General features: G+C 32.9%; 1 protein-coding gene across 8 annotated transcripts in view; it reads right to left on the reverse strand.

Moving 5' to 3' along the window:
- CCDC88A (coiled-coil and HOOK domain protein 88A) overlaps positions 1 to 24,779 on the reverse strand; it is a 120,842-nt gene that overhangs the window by 32,381 nt on the left and 63,682 nt on the right. For 6 of the 8 annotated variants that reach the window (XM_045788004.2, XM_087863413.1, XM_045788003.2 and 3 more), the window contains exons 9-18: positions 24,095 to 24,176; positions 21,728 to 21,886; positions 20,116 to 20,262; positions 18,881 to 19,025; positions 15,703 to 15,887; positions 12,504 to 12,641; positions 10,246 to 11,316; positions 8,725 to 8,852; positions 5,467 to 5,608; positions 2,252 to 2,416 (exon numbers count right to left, since the gene is read on the reverse strand). In XM_045788004.2, the coding sequence (XP_045643960.1) occupies positions 2,252 to 2,416; positions 5,467 to 5,608; positions 8,725 to 8,852; positions 10,246 to 11,316; positions 12,504 to 12,641; positions 15,703 to 15,887; positions 18,881 to 19,025; positions 20,116 to 20,262; positions 21,728 to 21,886; positions 24,095 to 24,176 (2,362 nt within the window). The remainder of the gene's footprint in view (positions 1 to 2,251; positions 2,417 to 5,466; positions 5,609 to 8,724; positions 8,853 to 10,245; positions 11,317 to 12,503; positions 12,642 to 15,702; positions 15,888 to 18,880; positions 19,026 to 20,115; positions 20,263 to 21,727; positions 21,887 to 24,094; positions 24,177 to 24,779) is intronic. The other 2 variants (XM_087863412.1, XM_087863411.1) reach the window with 1 other exon arrangement.

The raw sequence follows: 24,779 nt of genomic DNA on the forward strand, positions 1-24,779 counted from the left end.
GCAATTGTACTACTAGGTATTTACCCAAAGGATACAAAAACACTGATTCAAAGGGATACATGCACCCTCATGTTTAATAGCAGCACTATCTACAATAGTCAAATTATAGAAAGAGCCCAAATGTCCATCAAATGACAAATAAAGAAGTTGTGCTATATATGCATACAATGGAACATTATTCAGCCATAAAAAAGAATGAAATTTTGCCATTTGCAACAACATGGATGGAGCAAGACAGTATTATGCTAAGTAAAATAAGTCAGTCAGAGAAAGACAAATATCATAGGATTTTACTCATGTGTGGAATTTAAGAAACATTAACAGATGAACATGGCTTAAGAAAAAAAAAAAAAAGAGGCAAACCAGAAAGCAGACTCTTTTTTTTTTTTAAATGATTTTTTATTATATTATGTTAGTCACCATACAGTACATCCCCGGTTTCCGATGTAAGGCTCGATGATTCATTAGTTGCGTATAACACCCAGTGCACCATGCAATACGTGCCCTCCTTACTACCCATCACCGGTCTATCCCATTCCCCCACCCCCCTCCCCTCTGAGGCCCTCAGTTTGTTTCTCATAGTCCATAGTCTCTCATGTTTCATTCCCCCTTCTGATTACCCCCCCCCTCAGAAAGCAGACTCTTAATTACAGGGTTACTGGAAGGGAGGTGGCTGGACGTATGGGTGATATGTGTGATGGGTATTAAGGAGGGCACTTGTGATGAACACTGGGTATTGCATGTAATGATGAATCGCTAAATCCTACACCTGAAACTAATATTACACAATATGTTAACTGAAATTTAAATCGTGGAAGAAAAAACAAAAGAACTTTTTTTTTTTTTTTTAAATAAGTAGGCTTCAAGCCCAGCATAGAACCCAACAGGGACTCTGAACTCACGACCCTGATAACAAGACCCGAGCTGAGATCAAGAGTTTGACGCTTAAGTGACTGAGCCACCCAGGCACCCCAATAGAAATACACTTCTATTCACAGATAAGTTACAAACATTTTTCTGGAGGACTGTTAACAGTGATTACTTCTGGATGAGAAAATAGGAATCAACAGTGTAGGAGATTAATTTTTGGCATTATGGCTTAAAGTTCTCAATTCATGCTACATTAAAACAATAACCACCACCACAACTATTTTACTTCTTAGTATATAAATTCCTTAAGCTAATTCATCTTTAAAGGATAAATGTTTGGTGAATTAGTTTGATTACTGTTTGTTGTCAAATATTTCTCTAACTTATTCAGTGAGTATTTACACTGTCTGCTATCTACCAGGCTTAATTCTACATACTAAAGTCACAGTGGTTTAAAAAAAAAAAAAAGAGAGAGATAAGCTCCTGCTGTCAAGGAGCTTTTTTCCAGCAGACAACCAACAAATAAATAATATAATTTCACTAGTGAGAAGTGCTACAAAGAAACTAAATAAGGCAGTGGCGTGATAGTGAATGGTTTAGGTTTCAAATAGCTACTTCACTGGGGAAAGGGGTCAGGAAAGACCTCTTGCAGGAGATGTGATTTGAGGCCTGAATGCCAGCCATGTGTTCCAGGTAGAGGACCCAAACATAAATCTCTGGAAATAGGAACAAATGAAAAAGGCCGGTAGGAACAAACAGAAAAGGCAAATGTGACTACAATTGATTTACTTATTATATGCCAGGCACTGTTTTGTGTTTTCCAGGTATCAACAGTAATAATATCTCAAGATTAATAAACAGAAGGGGTGGAAGAGTGGCATGGTATAAGGCCAATAATATAGGCAAGGCGAAGTCAGGAATGAGCTTATAGGACACTGAGAAATTTGGATTCTATTTTAATTGGAAGGGGAAGCCACTGAATATTTTAAGTAGAAAAGTGACATAACCAGGATTATGTTTTAAAAAATAACCGGCTACTGCAAGAAGAATGGGTTAGATTGGGCCAGGAGTAGAAAGGGGGAAGCCAGCCAGTCAGGCTGCTATTCTAATAATCCAGATGAGAGATAATGGTACCTTAACCTAGAGTGGTAGCAGCAATGATGGGACAAAAATAGATGGGCTTGGGTTACATTTTCACAACAGCATTGACAAAGTTAAGCGTGATGGAGAAAAGTATATTAAATTATTAGTTATTCACTCTTTTTTAATAAAATAAATCAGTCAAGAAAATATAAGACCAGATTAGATAAACTTCAAAGTTATATATACAATGATAATTCTAAAAAAAACCTTTTCCTACTAAAAATTTAAAAATACTTACATTTCTTTCTACTTCAATTAATCTGTCTTTAACTTTCAGAAGCTCTCTAGTTGTTTCTTGACTTTCTCGCTCCCATTTATTATCTTCACCAGAAGTTGGGGGAGAGCTCTGTACCATCCTTTCTTCATCTTGTCTCTGTTTGAGAGCTTCATAATTCTTTTTCACCTAAAATTTTATTTAAAATACGTTAATGGGGAGAAAAAGAATCACCAAAGTTACCATTTCTCACAATTAGACTTTGCAATCATCTGGTGAATGTAAGAGACACTATTTAAAAATGTGATAAATAATATGTATGATTATCATTACTATCATGATCACAATTTACACTTTGTAAACTGCAAATCCTTTTCTCCTAGAAAATATTAAATATACTCTGCTTATGTGCCATACTCTAGTAATATATTCTGTAATTTCAGATTTCTGTTGTTTATGATGAAAATATCACTAAAGAATTGATTAACTGGACATAGACATGTTGTTAAATATTAATAATTATTTTTTGACCCATCTATAGCTGGATTTAGAAATTTCAGAGATCTCCATGTAAAGGACAAATGAAGACTTGACATACATCGTTTCTTCTAAAGAGATACCTAAAGTTGAGGAAGTATCTATATATGTCTCCCCTCTTAAGAAGGATATGTTGCCAGGAATGAGCAATATTAATAGATAAATTGATGACTTCTTTATTAAGATCCTAATCCACATATAATTACTGTAATTTATTTTATAAAAAATGAGCAATCCAAGGATTTATCTTACCCAGAGTTTTCTGGTGTGATTACAACCAAATCCTACTTTAAGAGAGTCAACTCGAAACTAAGAACTTGGTCATCTTACATTACCAAAATTACTGATTAACTTAATAGCTCTCTTCAGTTCAAGCTGATTATTATTACACTTCTCTTGAATCATTAGTTTATCCTAGGAGACATTTATCACAAATTTCTACATTAAAACCCAAACTTTATATTAAGTCAAAAATATGAATGTCAAAATAATTCAATATCTAAAGCAAATCTTAAGAAAGCTTATGACTCAACAATAACCTTTGCTACTACTGAGTTAGAAAATGACGTGAGATTAAAGAAAAAAGGTGCCCAAAACAGAATATAATGTAAAGCTTGGCTGAATGATCTAATAGGTGTTCTGGGATCCTAATTTTCCAGTTTTTTAAAAAATTTAATATCCTAATAACAGATGAGTGATATCATTTCCAGTCTCCTATTTTACATTAATTTCCCACAGGATCTTTTCTCTAGGCTCATAAAACCTATGGACATATGCCATTATTAAGAAGGGGAGTGCAGAATAAAACTCAAAGCTTCTTATTTTTAGCCCATTGTTCTTATAACTAAGTTTCAAAAATCGTCCCTTTACCTTTTGTATCCTTAAGCAGAATATCTAATTTATGTTCTTAGAGGCAGCATATAGGTGGGTCTTGCCTTTTAATCTATTTATTAATCTCTGCCTTTCAACTGAGATGTTTAGAACTTTTATATTTAATGTGATTATTGATCTGGTTTAAAACTGCTATTTTGCTATTTGTCCAATCTGTACTTTTGTTCCTTGTTTTATTGTGGGTTTTTTAACTTTTTATAATTCTATTTTATCTCCTTTGCTGGCATATTAGCTATACCTTTTTGTCATGCATTTTAGCAATTACTTCAGGCCTTCAACTCACATTTAACTTTCATAGTCTTCGAGTGATGTACCTCTTCACAGATAGTATTAAAAGTTACCACAGTCTAATTTCAGTTTTATGGCAGCCTAATTTCCTGTTTATGGCAGGTAGCTAGTCTAATAGCTATGCCAAAACTGGCTGGAAGTGGAAAACAATGATGAAATTTTAAATCTCTGCCCCCTAGCCTTGAAATGCATATATACCAACCCATACCCCAACTGGCTGAGTAGCTTCATGAAGCTGACTTTCTTTGCAACCTAGATACCACAGATTAATTAAATCTGGCACCAAATTTTTTTGGGGTAATCCTTTATGTTAACTAAGCAAAATTCTAGAATTTCTCCTGTAACAATATATGTTTCATGGTACAAATACCAAAAATGATGGTGTGGGCAAATGGGGAACAAAACCTTTTCCCTTTTTGTATAAGAAATTCATCTTTGGTAACTGTGTCCTTAGAAACCTGAAAAAATTGGAATGCTCTGTGTTACCAGGCAAGATTGCATACAAGAAAAATGATCCAACTGGTAAATTATATTTAGACTACAAGAACTATAAATACCTAACAGGAAGCCATATCTTTAAACTTCCCTGAGTGCAGCAACTCTTAAAACTAGTATATCCATTGTGGAGATCTTATATCTATGCCTTCAGAGTTTTTGCAAGAGATGACTACTATGGGGTATGAAGTCTCAAAGACGAATCTCATTGTCTTGCACCTGAACTGTCATCTGGTGGGAATATGACTTTCAGACAACTATAAGAAGAGGGACCCATGACAGTGCCCTGGTATATATCTGTATTTCCAACCATGTTCTGAATCAAACGGTTCTAAATGTGGCTCACAGTAATCTTCTCAATCTGAATGTTTAGTTGATTGTAAAACAACTCCTGGTGGTACCACAGAAATGATAAAAGGGAGAAAAAAACCAGAACATGATTCTGCCTATCTACCATATACTAGCCCTAAGGAATGGGCAAGCCCCTTTGATTGCAATTTACTTATGTAAGGGAAAACAGACAGTTGCTCCTGCCTTGCTTATTTCACAGAATAATTCCAAATATCACAAGAAAGTGGAACTAGGGGAAAACCTCAAATTTATGAGATCATGCTTTCTTATACCACACACACTATTTCCCTCTGCGTGGTATCCCCATACCCACATCTCTGCCTATCAAACTTTCACCTGGATTTTCAAAAGAAGTGTGTCAGAGTGAAGTGTCAGTATCACATTGAGAGGTTTTCTAAAAAAGAGATAGTAAGACTATCTCTTCCCCATCCCATTCCACAATACTGATATGTCTCTAACTGCATGGGGGACATATGCACATGAAATAGAATTAAACAAATTACAGTGTATAAACAAAATGTAGTTTGTCATAGACTAAATGACCAAGACCTGTTACTCTCAAATTTAAGAAAAAGGAAGAAATAGAATAATAATGACATTGCTTTTTTGTTTTCTTACTTTACACTTTTCTGACCAAATATTTGACAATGAAAATTCTTTCTAGGGAAATCACTTACTGTTTTAAGTTCTTGGCGCAGCTGCTGATTATAATTCGTGGATTCTTCTAATCGAGCTTCTAAAGCTGCAATTTTTTCTTCTTTTATTTCAAGGGACTTCTTTAGAGTGGATTCTAATTTTGATTCCAAAAGTTTGTACCTACTATCCAAATACAAAAATAACATAGTTCATAATTAGAGGCAGATGTGAATGTCAATATTTTAGTTATCTTTTTGAATGGTGGGTTCATAAATATTATTATTTGTAATTAAACATTTTTTACAGAAAGGACAGTGCATGAATATAGTTTGAGAGTCAGCCACAAACTAGGGATTATGATTAATTCTTATACCTGTGAACCTTGATAACTAAACCAAATAAAACCTAAGTACATATATGAGAAATTTTGTCATATTCTTTTACTGTAATTAATTTGCATATATGTTTTTGGCTCAACCAGTTTTTAAATTCATTGAGAATAGAAAACAAATCTCACTCATTTTGGTATTGGCTTGAGCAAACTGGCTTGAGACATTTTTAAAGCATTTAACGAATCTAACTTTGGATATGTTGAATGCGTGATGCCCAAGTTGCTTCTACACTGTCCAGACAGAGATGTCCACTAAGCGGGGAATAATGTGGCTATCAGGTAAGATAATGGATGGCAATGCATAGCATTCCGAATAAATGATTAAGAGGCCTAAGAACATAACTCTAGGAAACTATATTAAGAGAAGACATAGGAGGGTGGGAGACTGGGATAGGCCGGTGATGGGTATTAAGGAGGGCACATATTGCATGGTGCACTGGGTATTATACGCAACTAATGAATCATCGAACTTTACATGAAAAACCAGGGATGTACTGTATGGTGACTAACATAATATAATAAAAAAACATAAAAAAAAAAAAAGAGAAGACATGGGAAAAGAGCTGTTAAAAGAGAAAGACAAGAGTGACTGCTTAGCACTCTATTTGTAACCCTACCTCTAAATTTATTTCGTTGCATTTTATCTATACATGCAAATCCACAACTTAGATTATTCCTTGATGGCAAGAATATCTTAATTGAATCTTAAAAGGGTCAGAGGGAATGACATCAATGAGAAAGACAAAAAGGTTAGACTAATAATTAGGGACACCATCTGAGATTAGAGGTAAAGACAGATGCAGATATAAATTCCAAGACAGAGGGGATGGAATGTTAAAGGAATTTATGTCTGTGAGCTTTTATTTTCTTCGTGACACTAAGGCTAACGTAATGCTCAAGAAAGAAGCTGGTTTAGTGGCTTAAGACCTTCTTTTCCTGATGTACCAAATTTGATCATGGTCTCAATCCCAGTTCTTAAAAAATTTAGTTCAATATATACCCTTAGCTCCATTTCTAAAGCTTTCATTATATACATAAATGTGTAGATTAATGAATGCATCACATCTTGCCTAGATTATTTTAATAGCTTCCTAACTGGCCTCTGTGCCTCCAATTTGCCCCTCTCCTTTTTTTTTTGTTTTAAGATTTATTTATTTGAGAGAGGGGGGAGGTAAGGGCAGAGGGAGAGAGAGAATCTCAAGCAGACTCCTCACTGAGCTTGGAGCCAGATGCAGGGCTCTGAGATCATGACCTGAAACAAAATCAAGAGTCAGATACTTAATCAACTAAGCCACCCAGGCGCCCCTGCTCTTCTAATCCATCTTTCGTGTCACTCTTAAGAATTACTCGGCACATCTCTGTGCTTTATTTCCATGGAATGCCCTTCTCCACCATTTCCACCTTGCAAATTTCACTCATTCTTTAAGGTTCAGCTGAAGCATTATCATTTCTTTGATGCTTGATGATCGGCAGATGAAAAGAGCTCAATTAACATTGACAAGTTGTTTGAATTAAGGTTTGGAAAGAGGTGGCAGATAATATGAAGGACCCATCTACAGCTGGGTTCTAAAAGGTCAGTTAGGGTAGCAACATGGTATACTGCTTTCCCCCCCTCTACTAAATGTTTTACACATGATGAGTAATAAATCAGTATGAATAAATAAGTGATGCATATTTAGTATCTACATTAAGAGGTAGTCAACTCAACTGGCTCTTAACTATTTAACCCAAAAATAGTTTCTCATGAAATAGTTGTATGATTAATCCAATTATGGTTGCTTGAATTCATTGCTATAATAAATGCCTCAAATTACTTTTTTTTTAAAGATTTTATTTATTTGAGAGAGAGAGACAGAGCACAAGCAGAAGAAGCTGCAGGTAGAGGGAGAAGCAGACTCCCCACTGAGCAGGGAGCCCGAACGAGGGCTCGATCCCAGGCCCCTGGGATCATGAACTGAGCTGACGGCAGACGCTTAGCCTACTGAGCCACCCAGGCGCCCCTCAAATTACTTCTATTAGTTATTACAGAACTAACCTTTGACTATCAATTTTATTAACTTTGAATATTTTCAAAATTAAATAAACAAAACCCATATAATCAGAATTAATTTTTCCTATATACATTTATTTAATATAGAATATAAATACTAGAACATTAATAGTGGGTAGACAAGAAGACAAAAATTATATTACAAAAATTACAATGAATTAAAATCTAGTCTACATAAAACAATATTTTTAACAATACACAGTTCTAGTCTAGCTGGAGTCACATGGCTGACTGGATGCTAAACAGTAGACTACTTGGAAATCTGTCAAATAGACTGTAATTACCATGGAAGAATAAAAATTTTTAAGCTTGTATTGATCATTCTCAAAATTAAAAGGTATATAAAGTAATTTTTTATTCTGTTTGTCAAGCCTTATTTTTCCACATTATTTTTATACCTTAATTACCTCAGTATATTTTCCTTTTTTCCATGTTTCTCCTCCATCTCTCTTTAAGTCCACTTTTAGCACACAAAATAAATGAAAGAACTGAGGCATTTAAGCACACGATTCAAATAAAAAACTAATTTTGTATTTCAAGAGAGAGGGGTTTGTTTGTTTTCAATGTCTCATTCTACTTTGATAGGTAATTACAGCCTCTGGTGTTCTGCTACCTGGCTGGCATCCTCTTTTCCTATTACATAACTATTTATACTAATATTTTAGCATTTTTTTCTTGTATCAATATTAGGTTGTATTTATCTGGGTTTTTACTTTTTTCTCTTATAGAACTTTCTCTATGGGAAGGAACCAGAAACAGGGTGAAAGACATATATATTCTGTAGTTAGTACAGGAAAGAATGTTTGAGCAAAAAAATAATAATAATGCAACTGTTTGCCAAACAGACTTAATACTCACCTGTCATCAGTACTTTGCTCATCATGTAAGAGTCGCTCTTTATTTAATCCTATCTTCTCAAGCTCATGAGTTAATTTTTCAAGATCATTATTCATTTGTTGAGTCTTCAATTTTTCGCTTACCAAATCCTTATTTTAAAAGGAATGCAAAACTCATGTAAGTGTCATGACCATGAACATCTAACAAATTCAGCCAAGACTATAACTACCATTATCCAGGAATACATATAATTCAAACCAAGAAAAAACAGAAATGTTGTTGAGTTTTTCCTTCATCAATAAAAAGTAGTTAAGCAACAAAATAACCTAGTTCAAACAATGTGGTTTTCCTTTTTCGTTTTTTGCTAATATTTCTTTTAACTTTTTGTGTTAAAAACTAAAAGGAAAAACTCTTTACTTGTGAACATTTCAGGTTTGAAAACTGTGAGAAAAAGGATACATATCTGTTAACTTTTTAATAATGAGCTCGAACTTTAGTGCATATTTCTTCCTATGCAAATATGCTGGATTTAACACTCTTCTTACACCACAAGCACCCCTCTGCCAATGGAAAAAACCTAAGATACTGATCTGAAGGAAAAAAGGACATTTTTAGAAGTTCAGACCCAAGGAACTGGTCATTCATAGACTGTAGGACTGCAAAACAACAGAGAAAAAAACCAAAAAATTACTAATGGGTCCCTCTCAATGTCTCTTTAGCAGACTTCCCAACAGGACTTTCTGCCAGAATGCTAAGAAACTTTTTAACTCAACTTAAAGGGTTACCATGTATAGTATAGCATATGGATAGCAAAAAAGAGCCTTCTGATCTATACCATGTTTCACAGGACCTATAGCCAGTCTACTGAAAGTTCCACAGTTCTTCTCAACACACAGATCCAAGCAACTACCAATTGTTTAGTGTTCTCTCTTAAGTTCAACCTGATTTGCATTCTCAGGCTTAGAGGTCAAACTTCATTGGGTTTTGGAGTCTGAAAGATCTGGACTTGATTCCAATAACCCAATTTTGCCATTTATTAGCTGCGTGATCCTTAGTAAGTTACTTAATGTCTCTAATAATTTTTAATCTAATGGAGATAGTATATATAGAGGATTAGTTGTAAAAGTTATAGAAATATACATAATTACAACTTATGAAGCCCTTATAGCCCAGTACTTGGCACATAGTTAGCATTCAATAAATAGTAGCTGTCATGCTTCCTATTATACTTTAGCATTTAGTAACAGTCTTGATCAAATATTTTAATATTATTTTGAAACAAAATGTAAAATTATAATGTAATAAGTGAGATACCACATGGAAATCTTATTACTACAATATCTTAAAAAATAAAATTTATGTGTACTTCTTGGTGTAACAAAAGTAGGAAACTTAGAAACTGTTTCTAGATGTAATTCCAAATTTCTACTTTCAACCATAAACAAATGATGCAAATTTCTGATGGGTCCCAATAAAACTTAACAAAGCCCTAAATTAAAAATATAAAAAGTATTTGCCTTAAATTTAGGTAACTATATTTACCTCTCGTAATGTAACCAAAGTTTTTATATCAATAGTTGCTCTTTTCACAAGTTCCTTATTTTCTTTCTCTAATTCTTTCAGACGAATGCAGGATTCTTTATAAATACTGATCTCTTTGAAAAGAGTTTTGTTTTCTTTTTCTAAATTTCCAATTTTCACATTATTTTCTTCTAATGTGGTATCTTTTATTTCTGCTTGTTGTCGGAGTCTTTTATTTTCCTTCTCTAGTTGTTTCTTATCCTTTTCCAGTTGAGAAGTCTCTTGCTCTAATGATTTATTTTCTTTTTCTAGCTGTTCTAGTCTTTTGCTAGATATTTTTAACTCTTCTAGGTTTTTCTGCAATGTTTGATTTTCCACCTCTAAGTCTTGTAGCTCACTCTCTAATTGTTGAATCTTCTTATTGCTGTTTTCTAGAGCTTTCTGTAGTCTTTGATTTTCTGTATCTAAACCCTGGTAGCTAACTTCTAAGCGTTCTGTCTTCTTGAAAGATGCTTTCATGAGTTCCAAACCTTTCTTAAGTTGCTCTTTTTCACTTTCCAGTTCTTTATTTTCTAGTTGTAGCTGAGCCATTTTCATGCTTGCACACTTCAAAGATTCCACATTCCTTCTCAGTTCTAAGTTTTCCTCATCTAGTTGGGAATTCTCTTTTTCTAGGGATTCTAACTGAAAAGTAAGGTTTTTAAAGCTATCCAATGTTTTTTTTAATTTCCTATTTTCTCTTTCTAGCTCTGAATTTTCTTGTTCTAAGGCCTCAATTTTTTCACAAGTAATTTTTAAATTGGTTATCTTTTTCTGTAACAATTCGTTTTCTTTCTCAAGATGATGCAACTCATTTTCAAGTTCTTCTGCTCGTTCTCCTTTTTCTTTATAATGTTCCAATTCTTTTCTAATTTGTCTTTTTTCAAACTCGATCTTGCTTAGCTTGCTACTTGTTTCTTTGATAGATTCATGGAGAATTTTATTTTCTTTTTCAATATCTTTCACCCTTGCTTCAGCACTTATCTGGGAGCGCTGCCTTAAGGAAGACACAGTTTGATTCAGATGTTCATTTTCCTGTTCCAATATTTTAATCTAATTACAAAGAACAGAGGAGAAAATTAAAAACTTAACTGAGCATAAACTAAATATTTTAAATTACAGTTTTTCCTTTCCAAAAACTAAAAGGGAAATCAGAACATAAAAGAGTACCAATGTGTCTATCTTACTTTTAATTCTGACAAATATTTACTGAGGGACCCCTGTGTACATGTACTGCCAGGTCATTAAAGTTCTTTCTTTAGGGAGTTTGTAATGTAAAGAAATGGTTAGGAGAGATGTATTTAATATTAATCAAAGTGATCTCCAGATTATTCATAGTTACATGTTTCAAATTCAAATAAGAATACAGGTGAAATGTACACATATATCTCTTTATGAATATTAGTTTTTATTTTCTTTAAATAAATTTGCAATGCATATACACAGTGGGTTCTTAATAAATATTGCTATATTTATATGTATATATGTGGGTGTGTATTCATTCCCCTAAGAATTCTAATTTGGAAACATCAAAATAACAAAATCCTCTGGTACACTTGAAAACTAATCCATCCAATTTATATCATGGTCTAATTTTATGGTTCTCAAAAGTCAGTGTGTTAAATAATTCCCTGAGAACCTTGTAAAAATACAGATTCATGCTTAACTCTAGAATTTTTATTCTGTAGTTCTATAGAAACCTATATTTTTACAGGTAGCCTGAGGACTATATCTGGATAATATAAAACAAATCATTTTACTTCTAAAAAAGTAACAGAGACTTTAAAATAGCAAGTCACTCAATATATCCAGTTCTCAGTTTCCTAAAGCATAACATGAGAATGACCAATAAACACTGGAAAGCAAATGAGAATGCATCTTAGAGGCTGTTGCCACATCTCCCTCTTAAACAGGGTTGGAGTAAGCTGCATTTCTCCCCAACTCCACTCAGGAAATTTATAATCTTCAGTCCTATTCCACAGACACATGAAAGCACAGGTACAGTAAAATTTTATACCAGATAATTATAAAGCACACTGGCCATTTAAAAAATTCTCAGCTTTCTCTTCACCTTTCCTAAAATAGGAGAGAAAATGAAGTAAAACCATAGTTACTCTAAAATTTAAGCAATTCTAAAATATTTCCCTTTCATGTTATATGAACATTTTTGTTTGCCTAAACTGTAAAATAACTTTTGTTAATGCATTTCAAAGTATATGCTTAATAGGAAATTTATGAACCTGTCTCTCTGAATTTTCTCTAAGTGTTTCAATTGTTTTTTCAAGTTGAGCTTTCTCCTTCATTAGATCCTTGCTTAAATTTTGACAATTCTGAAGACTTTGCTTTTCTTGAATAATCTCATTTTCAAGAATTTCAACCTAGAAAAAATTAAATTAAAAAAATAATGTATCATTAAATACTTTACAGCAGTGGAAACATGTCAAAACAAAAGATAATTTTCAAATAAAAAATTAAATACAGTTTTAATACTCAAATGGTGAAATTTAAGAACTGAATAGAGAAATTCAAGTAATATTCCATGCTACTTTTAGCACCTGTATAAAATATGCAGACACGACTTTCTTAACCTGTGCATCTTTGAAGGGTACATTTCTACTTATAAACAAAAAGATAAATCCAAATGAATATATGGTAATTATGTGCTATATGAAGACTGTACAAATCTTACTGAAAGACTTTTGGCTTGAGGAGATTTATAAAGTAAAATTTTAATTACAGTCCAATAATTTCAGTCAAGAAGGGAGAAGAGAATATAAAAAGCATGAATGAAAGATAAGAAATCGTGATTTAAGTTTAATGAGAAAACAGAACGGGATTAGGTTTAAAATAAAAAGGAAAGAGGGAGAAAAAAGGAGAATAATACTAGAGAAAAAAGGGCTGAACAGAACTCCAGCAAATGTTTATAGTCTAGGTTTAAATGTATTTTCAATTACACATTTTAAAGATATGATCAAGTATGTGGTTCACAAGGATAAAACAGCAAATTCCAGTTTAAATTATGCCAAATTGATTTTCCCATTATTATACAACATATTCAAAGCAGGTTATAAAAGAAAATAAAGATTTAGTTACACAAAATATTCCATTTCAAGTTTAAATATTAATTAAATCCTTATGTCAATAGTGAAGAAATCTAAGAATTTGAATAGTCTTAAATACATAAAGCAAGTTGAATTTTCCTATTTTATTATCAATGGAAGATAATATCTCAAAAGCATCAAGTCACAAATCTTATCCAGTTACTCAAATCAATATAAATATGTTCAAGAAGCTTTTATTTATTATGAATCCAGTTCTCCCATTAAAGCTTGAAACATATGGGTAACAGTTATTAATTAAACTCATTTGTTGTTTTACATCAATGGAATTCAAGCGAAATATTCAGTTTACAAAAGCACCTTTCAGACAATGAATTTATTAAAAAAATTGCTAGAATCACTAAAAATTTATTAGAATTCAAAGCTAATTTTAAAGTCAAATTATAATTTCCAGACCCAGTTATAATGATAACCAAAATAAAACTGTTTCAAGTTCTAAACAGCCACTCCTACTTTTATAGGACATTGTTAAATGCTTATTAAGATTATTTGGTTAATGGATTAAAGATGATGGAAAAATGTTTTAAAAGAGTAAAAATCTGGCAAAATAATCAAGGAGTCTTTTGCATTATCTAAGGCAGTGGTTCTCAAGGCATGGTTCCAAAAAACCAGGAAGACCATCACTTTGGAATTTCTTAGAAATGAGAAATTCTTCACCCCTAGCCCAGACCTACCAAATCAGAAACTCTGGGCATGGGACTCAGCGATCTGTGTTTTAACAAGTCCTGAAGGTGACTCTGATGCATTCTATAATTCAAAAACCAGTGGTCTAAAGGTTAGGGAGATTTTCATAAATGATTCTAGAAATCCAGCATCTAAAGAAAAAACTAGACATGGCTGACTAGATACAGAAATGAAAAGGAATACATAAGGACAAATGTATAAGAATATTTATTATAGTATTGTTCACTGTGACCAAGACCCAGAAACAAAAGTGAAAGCACATATTGGGGAGCAGATGTGATGGGAGTATTCATGATAAAAATATCATGTATGTTGTCATGACACAATTCTAGTTATCTACAATATGTGTATGTGTGTGTGCAGAAAGATACTCAAAAATAAATTACTTGGTCTGTTGCACAATTGGAATATTTCTGTTGAACCAAAACATAGGTAAAATTCAGGTTTCACAGTGCCTAAATTGTGGTCCTTAAATACTATTTCCCACTAAAAGGAACAAGGGCTTTCTGGAGAAATGGCTATCTCCAGATCTGGGGCAGGAAATGTTTAAGAGAAGCCTACTATGGCAAAAGCACAAAGGTTCACATCAGGGGCTAAGGCTGTGTCACAGGGATTCAGAAAGCAGCTTAGAAAGGTAGGATGTAAGAAAAACAAATGCAGTAGACTGAAACACTTCGAATATTTTTAAATCCATGAGTTCATAAAGACACTAAAACAAAAAATCACTCATTAATTATCTCAGAAGGATATGAGAGAACCAATTCATTACCAGAAAACTGGTAAATAAAGGGAAAGAATCAAACATTCATCTTGCTTTTTCCAATGAGAGTTCCTCGTCAGGATTTTGCAACCTCTGTTGAATTAAGGGATCCAAGCAAACATTTTTCATGACAATTAACATGACAAAAAGAAAGACAACTAGACATGTACCTCCTGACTGAAACAGACTCCTTATGAATATTCTTACTAAAGCCTCAATTGAACCTGATTAAGCCTACAGATAAAATAAGACCTATTAGGAACAAAAGAACTTGCAAAATGACACAAAAAAGATGCAGTAAGCAAAATCTAGATTGTGGAAAAACTAGATTAAACCACCTGGTTTCTTTAACAGAACAATTACTAGATAAAAAAAGTAAACCTTACATTAAAAAAGACAACAGACATCAGTTGATTGAGCATATTGATCTTATTCTAATTCAGACTTGAACAAAATGCAAAAAAAAAAAAAAATCCCAATAGATTTGGAGAAACTGAAATGCTAACCAAACTCTATTAAATTTTTAAGTGTGATAATGTCACTGTTCTTGATTTTTAAAAAATTCCTTACTTTTAAGGATACATAATGAGATATTTATTGGTGAAATGATACCATGTCTAAGCTTTACTTCAAAATCATCTAGTGGTTGTGGGGAGAGCAAACAAGGGTAGAAATTAGATTGGCTATAAGTTAATAATTGTTGAAGATGAATGAGTATAGAAGTTCATTCACCTTCCATTTATGTATGTTTGAAAATTTCCGTAAGTTAAAATAATTAGAGTACATTAAAAACTGGAAAATACACGTTCAACCACAGGGCTATTTATACTTTTACATATATTCTTTAACTTACATTAAACATTAGTTTTTATTTACCTTTTTACTTAGTCTTTGATTTTCTTTTTCAATTTTTAGGATTTTGGAAGTGTTGCCTTCTGCAGAATCCATAGTACTCCGAAGTTCTTCTACAGTTTTTGTCAGACTCTGGTTTTCCATCTCCAATTTCAATAACCTGCTTGATGTTAACTCATTCACCTCATGGCCCAAGGATTTTTGTGGTGCTATAATAATGAAAAATACTGTCATTGGTAAAAATATATTTACTCATTATTATAAATGAGTTTATAATAACTCACTATAAATAGTGAGTGTAAATGTACATCATCTGGTCCTTAACTTCATAAAAAAATTATAGTTATACAAGATAGACAAATGAAAAAAAAAGATAAAAGATGGGTAAATCTTGAATTTTTAATGCACCCATAAGCATTCTAGAGAAAAGAAAGCACAAAATCTAGACTGAAAGGATAAGAGTTTCAGTTCCAGTTCCGTAAGAAACTACTTGACAATGCCCAAGCCACTTTAACCTCAGTGAATCTGAGGATACGTGTACAAAACATAGTAATTGTTCTGTGTGTCTCACTAAGCTATCGTGTGGTTCACATAAGTATATAGCTAGCCTATGCTGCATCTTCAAAAATTAAAGGAAGACAGTCTAAGGGGGGAAAAAAATCCTAATTTCCTAATCCTCATTCTGAGGAAGGCAAGACAGTATACACTGGTCACCTTGAAAAAGTCTTTCTCTAAATGAAGAATCATGCTAAACTTGAGTATAAAAAGCAACATGAATACCATTTTGCCAAAAAGTTGTATTTCTAAGTAGATTTTAGCATAATTACGTTTTTTAAAATAAGAAAGGTCAGTTTCTAGTTCTGTATATGATGCAAATAAAAAATAATTATTTTAATAACCTTATAGCAGATTCATTAGATATTTTGATGATATAAAAATTAGGATTTAAAGTGAACTATGACACCTAGATTCATTTTGAAACCCTAGATTTCAGGAAGGGAAATGGAGAAGTATAGGAAGGCATTCTAGGTCTATCTATCTTTATGTATGTTTGAAATTCTCCATCATTAAGTAGAGAAACACATAAACACACACACATACACAAAACAACATATTCCCAACAAGTATATAAGCATACATTCTTTTCAAAATTAGGTATGGTAACATATCCCCCAGACTGTAAGTAAAGAAAGCCTCAATTCTTATTTCTAACTTTTGTTCTAGTTAGCATATTATTCTTCAATTGGAAGCTGGTATAATTGATAGTCAATGACTTTTTAAATTCCACTAGTTGTCCAAGTCTTTAGTAAAACTTTACTTCATGATCTGTAGTTATGCATTTCAATTAAACAAGATTAGACTACAATACTCGATATACCTTAGTAATACTTTCAATACTATGACTGTGTTTCAAAGATCCTTCAGGTCAGACTATAAATAATTAAAAAGGATGCTTACAACACATTTTTTAAAAGTAATCTCTATGAGGCAACATGGGATTTGAACTGAAGACCCCGCGAACAAGAGCTGCATGGTCTACTGACCGAGCCAGCCAGGTGCCCCCTTACCACACATTTTTAATAACATGGGAGGCTGCCTACATTATAATCTTAGGTGAAAAAAAGAACCTACATTGTATATATACATTGATCTGATGATGTCTAAAATATCTATTTGTGTGTAGGAACATTTGGTGCTTAAACATTTGTGTGTCTAAAATATCTATTTGTGTGTAGAAACATTTTGGAAGCAAATTTTTTGAAATGTAAAAAATGATTGCAGAAATTTATTAGTGACTTTCATTTCTTTACATTTTTCCACATTTTACAAATCTTCTAGAAAGCAATTCCCTTGTATAGTTAAAAAAAACAACAACACACCACATTAAAACAAGTATTTAGGTCTAGGATCCTAAAATGAATTGCAAAACAACTGTAATGATGATGATGATGAGGATGATGATGATGATGATGACAAAAATAATAATAATAAGCACTCAAATACCTACCATTTACCAGGTATTCTACTAGTGGCTTCATAAGTAGTAATGAATTCAATCCTTGCAATATCCCTACAAGGCACCTATTATTGTTCCCACATAACAGATGAAGAAACTCTTAACTGTGTAACTTTAACTAGTAGAAGTAAACATTTAAGTCTGTTTTCTTTATAACTTATTTCACAAAAAATACAATAAAAAAGTTCCACAAATACTTTTAAGTAACACATCTCAGCAAGTTCACTGGCTGAATATCATCACTTACTGTGTAGTAAATTTACAATGGGGTCCCAGAATTTGGAATTAGGTATCATGTATAAAATTAGGAAAGCCTAATGATAATAAATATGAGGATCCATTTGTAGAAGTAATTATCCTGTAAACATCAGACTATAAGCTCTCTCAAACCTATGTCTACTTCACCACTATATCCTCAGGGGCCTGGTACATTTTATACATGGGAGATGCTTAATAAACATCTGGAAGGAAGGAAAACAGGTGAAATAATCTAACACTGGGTAACTGAGGAATTATGGAACTAATCTAATTCAAATAAATGTGACACGGGCATAATTTCTATAAAGTAAACCAGTATTAACATACTCAAAGCTATGACCCAAATAAGGAAAAAAGAGCCAAAAGTTAAAAATTTATCTGGTGGTCTTTCATTATCTCTAGGGTAAAATTGGGCTGGACTGATTGGTAGGTATAGTGCTAAAATGAAGTACATATATTGATGAAAGTAGCCATGAAGATCCTTAACTTGCTTTACATTGGCTACATACTCGCCTAAGAATCTTCCACTATATTATGACTTCCTCTTTAAGTTTGTCTATAGTTAAAGAACAGGTTGACCAGCTAATATGACTTTTCTATTGAGTAGATGACCTTCTTTCCTAAAATAAATAAACTGGTAATCCCAGCTTCCTGTGATACTAATATAAAACAGTGCCTAAATGACTGATCAAATCTGTTACTATGCTCGTAAAGTTGAGTTGGAAGACGTGCAAAGATAAGGACCAGACCCAGGAACATAGAAATGAACATATTATTCTGTGAAATCATACCTAGGGAGATACCTGGCCTCCTAGGTATCTCCAGCAGGGGAAAATAAAGAATTGTAAAAAAACATAAAAAAATGTAAGCATAAATACAACTTCAGGAATTTATTTACTCATTTAAATAAAAAAATATTGGGAATACCTTCAGAAAGTTCGCTAGTTCTGGATATTTGTTCCAACTCCCAGCCAAGATGTAATGATTCATCCATACTTTGTTTCTGTGCCATTTCCAACGTCATATTTTCTTCCATTAATTCTTCAATCTTTTTTCTATCCATATCACGTTCCTTTTTTATTGTCAGGGAGCAGGAAGAGAAATGAAAGCTGTCAAACAGTGCAATTTCAAGCTAAATATTCTATTACTTATAACTTTTATCAGAAACTGAGTAAAATGAGGGTAAATTCTGAGTTCCTTAAAATTTTCAGTTTGAAGGAGATAATAAGTTATAATTATTCATGCTGGTCACTATATTGATCAGGTGTCTGATATCCTTTTTTTTTAAGATTTTATTTTTAAGTAATCTCTACACCCAACATGGGGCTCAACTCACAACCCTAAGATCAAGAGTCACTGACTGAGCATGCCAGGCACCCAGGTCTGATATCCTTTTAAACTGATCCTTGGGGACAATGAAAACTCTTCTTCATGTATTTCAGTATATATAGTAAATGATTTCTGACCCAATGCTAAATTTTAGCAAATAGTTTTCTAAATTTTTTTTTAAAGATTTTATTTATTTATAAGAGAGAGAGAGAGAGTAGGAGTGGGAGGAAGGGCAGAGGGACAGGGAGATGGAGAAACAGTCTCTCTGCTAAGCAGGGAGCCTGATGTGGGGCTCGATCCCAGGACCCGGGGATCATGACCTTAACCGACTGAGCCACCCAGGCAACTCTAATGAACAGTTTTATTTCTGTATTTTATTTAAAAAAAAATTTTTTTTAGATTTTATTTATTTGTCAGAGAGAAAGAGAATCAGCACAAGCAGGGGGAGTGGCAGGCAAAGGGAGAAGTCTCCCTGCCAAGCAAGGAGCCCCATCCCAGGACCCTGGGATCATGATCTGAGCCAAAGGCAGATGTTTAACGGACTGAGTCACCCAGGCATCCCTATTTCTATATTTTAAAGGCATATTCACACAATAGTTTATTAGGGTTTTTTCAAAGCAGAAGACAAAATTAATAATTAATACCACTCTGTAACAAAAGCAGAAATTTATACTAACCTGTTTTTATAAAGAATTGGAAGCATCTAATTTATTTAGCCACTTCTTCTCTGTTAAAGCCACAGGAGCTAGTCATCATTGTCATTATGCGGAAATCAGATGAATCTGAGAGATTTCCTAAGAGGCCACGCAACTGTCAAACATTACATTACTTACCATTTCCATATCATGCAGTTTAGCCTTTAGTTGTAAATTCTCTTTTTCTAATTCATGTAATTTATCAGAACGAGCTCTAGTTCCTTCTAACTGATCTTCCAACATGGTTTTTGTTTCTAATAAAACTTGATTGTCTTCTTTTAATTCCTATAAAAATTTCAAATAGGTTTTATCACAAGTATGTTAATATTTGTTAATTTTTCAAAGCTCTGAAACAAAAAGTCTGTATTGTAAAATAAGACGTTAAGCTGTCTTTATCAAAAGTTCTTCATGCAGGAGTAAAAGCTACTGAATAACAACAGATACAGTTGATGTTTTCCTGGTTTCATTTTTTTCCCTCAGAATTTACGTTATTATGCAAACATAATACTCAGTACTTATGCTAGGATGAGTAACACTACTATAATTTCACATAAAATTGTCAGGGTATATTTAAATTTCTTAGTCACAAGGATAAGGAATTAAGAATAAGTAGTTTTTCTGATATTTAAGACACAAATCTCCACAGAATCAGGGCTAATTCTTTTTTTTGCTGAAGTAGATTTAAAGATTTCTCTCTACTTAAACTATAACTTGAAAGTGAAGTGTTGGGTTTCTGAGTGAAATACCAATACTTGACCTAAGACTCACCTAGATCATAAACTAAGGCTCCTATCAATAAATATTTTATATCAGCATCTTGAGAAAATGCTTAAAATCCATACATATGTTTTGAAGACATGTGTTCACAAATCTGTCTTGCTAAACTACATGTCTGTGGTTTATAAACAAATTTATAATTTGACTTTATAAATTATAAAGTCAAAAGAAAGTATATTAAAACAATGGCATTTAGAAGGATCTCTTAACAGTGCCATGCATATACTGTTTAAATAAATGGCAAAGAATTAATAAGCACCTTGTGTTTGCTATCTACTGGGTCTATTTTCTGGCAACTTTCAGGCTAAAATATTCTAACTACTTTCTCTTATAATGTTTTCACTTCTTGACTTTGTATACTCCTTCCTTTTTATCACCATACTGAAACTGATAAAACTCTCCTCTGTTTGCAGAAATGAAGAAATTAACTGAGAAAGAAAAACGGAATGTAGAAGCAAGGATTGTCAAATTCTTGCTGTCAAACTGAACTTCATGTAACACTGAACTGCAACTATTAAGAAAAGCTGTCTTTTACACACACACACACACACACACACACACACACACACACACACACACAACTTGGGGAGAGGGAGAGTGCCTTCATTAATCCTAGTTTAGTATTCTGAGTTTACCAATGATCAGAAACATGCTTTAGTTTCACTTCTAGAAACAAGTTTGAAATTAGTAGAAGTATGTATTTTGATAATGAGGGAAAGACTTCACGTCTTCCTTACCTATCAAGCTAAATAAAAGAATGAAAGAAGAACTCCAAACAGTTCAATAAAATTAATAATGTCCAGAGATCCCTTTTTACAAGTATAAGCAATATGCTGATCGACCATAAAATAAGCACCTAAAGTATTTATAATTTGTTCAACATTTCAAAAGTTGCTTAAGTTTATTATGTGCATTTTGAAAAATCTAACTTTTAAACAAAATAATTGTGAATAGCTTAAATTATGCAACATACCTCAACTCTTGCCTTATAAAATTCAATATCATGTAGTCTTTCTTTGTATCTGCTGACTTCACTTTCAAGCTTATCCACTCTGATTGCTTTTTCTCGAAGTGCATCTAACTCATCTCGGTACATTCTAGCAGAACGAGCATCCGAAAGCAAATTCATGTTCTAAATATAAATAAATATTAATATTTTAAATATTATTTTCTATTTTCAAACTGATAATCTCTGGTTGCACAACTCAATGAATTTTCTAAAAAACCCCCAATGAACTGTATGCTTTAAAAGTGTGAATTTCAAAGTATGTAAACTATACCTCAAAGATGGAGATATAGGAAAGCTACAGATGATGGCTGGTACTGATGACTGTTATACCTCAGCCAGGGGCTGCTCTGCCACCCTGGGCAACTTCGCCAAGGCAACTTCTGAGGCCATTCCCAAGACCTACAGCTATCTCACCCCTGACCTCTGGAAAAAAACTGTGTTCACCAAGTCTCCCTGTCAGGAATTCACTGACCATTCTGTAAAGACCCACACCAGAGTCTCTGGGCAGAGGACCCAGGCTCCAGCTGTGGCTGCCACATACGAAAAACATTAAGTGAGTTAAAGCCTGTTAAAAAAAATAAAAAAATAAAACAGGGAGATATATGAAGAGTTTTTTTTTTAATCAAGAACACAAATTATTTTAAAATATGTTCATATGCAAATATAAACATGCTTACATACAAATTTTTAAAGAATGATCACTACTTAGGAATGTAAAAACTACTCAGGATATTTTAAAATAAGCTCACCTCTAGCTAACATAACCATTTGAAATTAATTTAAGGAACAAAAGTTAACTTTAAAATACAGGATAATGAAAACACAGAAGAGGCAAACTGTATTACTAAAGTTGATCATTAGTTACTTTAGAGAAATTATGTTTCTATCCAGATGTGTTGTAACATACCAAAATCCTGCTGAGTTTTTCTAAACTTCCAAATGAATATTGGTTGCACGTGATTAGTGCTTACCTTAATAACATTTTAGACAAATATCAAAAATTCAATCTTTAAAAGCTCTCTCGTAATCCTTTAGAACAATTTATCAAAGTATGACCCAGGGACATCTGTGGGTCCCTGAAACCCTTTCAGGGAGTGCATGAGGTCAAAACCATTTTCATAATAACACTAAAACATTATTTGTCTTTTTCATTCTCATTTCTCATGAGGGTGCAGTGGAGTTTTCCAGGGCTACATGGCATGTGATATCTTAATAGACTGAATGCAGAAACAGATATGAGAACTTAGTAGTCATCAAATAAGCCAGGCATTAAACAGATTGCAAAAATGATTTTAAAAAAAGAGATTTGCAAAAATGTAGAAGAGTAGGATTCTTCTAAGTTTTTTTTTTTTTGAAAACAATGGTTATAAGCATATAATTTTTATGTTAACATGGAATGGGTTGAGTATTATTTTTAAATAAACATTTTTTAAATGCTAAGTTTTAATTTCAAATACAGAAAATACCAGTAAATATAATCCACATTAAATAATCCTCATTAATTTTTAATAGTACAAAGAGCCTTGAGACCAAAAAGCTTGAGAATCACCGTTTCACAGGGAGCACACATACAAAAAACCATGCTACCAAGAAGAACCACAACAGCAGTCACAGCATATCTAGAAATGAAGATTATGATTCCCAGTCTCATTCATCTGGAAAGGTCCCAGTTTAGGATTCTGCAAGTGGAGTAATCCCTGAATTTAAAATAGCAAGTTAGGGAAAGTAAGGAGAAGAAATAATTGTCTAGCTTTACCACAATCCTTACCATTTATGGGTAAAAGGAGACTTCATTCCTACCTCCAAATAAAAATGAAACTACAAACATTAAAAGAAGTGAATTCTTAAACAATCTTGGTTCAGAACGAAAAAAACCCCACAAAGCTTTAGTAAAATAAAAGTAACTTTGAAAAGGTAAAAAATTTTTATCTTACTTAGAAAAGAGTAAAAAATTAAAAAGCATTCTGTCATCTGAAGTTAACACAGAGCACTATCAGAGACCAGAGACTTAGGGAGATACACATAAAGCAGAACAGTTTACAGTAGAGCTGTTCAGCTTTCCAGCCCACGGAAGCCAAATACATAAAAAGAGAAACTTGAACTACCCTTTGAATTCTAGGGAAGTCTGAATAGCACTGATACAGAAAAAAGTAAAGTCCAAAGACTTTGATTTCCAGGGCTCTGGAATTTTTGAACAGAAAAACACTGAAAAAGTCACCTTTAAGCCTCCGTAATCTCATAAAACATTAAGGTAAAGGTTATAAATTTTAAGCAGAAAAATCAATTTCCAATTACTTACTGGTCCCATATAATAAAAGTTCAGGTACCAACCTCTTGTTGTAGCCTTTTTAGTTCTATTTCCATTTGCTCAAGTTCCTGTTTACAGTCTAACAACTGTTCAGTCTTTTCCTCCCTTAAATGAAAATATTATTTATTAAATAATCAGTTTACTATTTTTGAAAACCATGATCAGCATCTGCATTAACACAAATATATTATCATTACTGAATATCTAGTTGAAAATCCTATTAGCCATACACTAACCCAGCGGGAAAAGACAAAGCAATGGATATTAGGAATGTTTATGATTACATGTCATCAATCAGATTCCCCCTTAAAATTCCCCAAAGGCTAATGACCTCAATGACTGACGTCCTCTAAGTTCCTAAAGTAGTTTCTTTCTCATTTTTCTTGTCATCCCCCATTCTCACTCTCCTTTTTGTCTTTTTCCCTCTCAAAGACAAATACACTGGAACAGTTTTTAAGCAAGGCACTACTATCTGGGTCTGACTCTTAAAGGATCTCCAACAATTTTCAACATTTACAGTGGCCTAAAGGAAAGTATACACTGCTACACAGATACATAAAATCTTTATATCCCTATTGGTTTCTTCCCTATAGGCCATAAACATCTTCAAAGTTCTCCTATTCTTTTTTTCTTCTTATACTACTTTACTTCTCCCATTTTCTAACTCCCTTTCAGAGCCAAGATGCTCAAACTCAAGTTTCCGTTCAC

Source organism: Ursus americanus, chromosome 7 (genome assembly GCF_024610735.1).
Source record: "Ursus americanus isolate L20-20 chromosome 7, mUrsAme1.1.p, whole genome shotgun sequence".
Classification (NCBI taxonomy): domain Eukaryota; kingdom Metazoa; phylum Chordata; class Mammalia; order Carnivora; family Ursidae; genus Ursus; species Ursus americanus.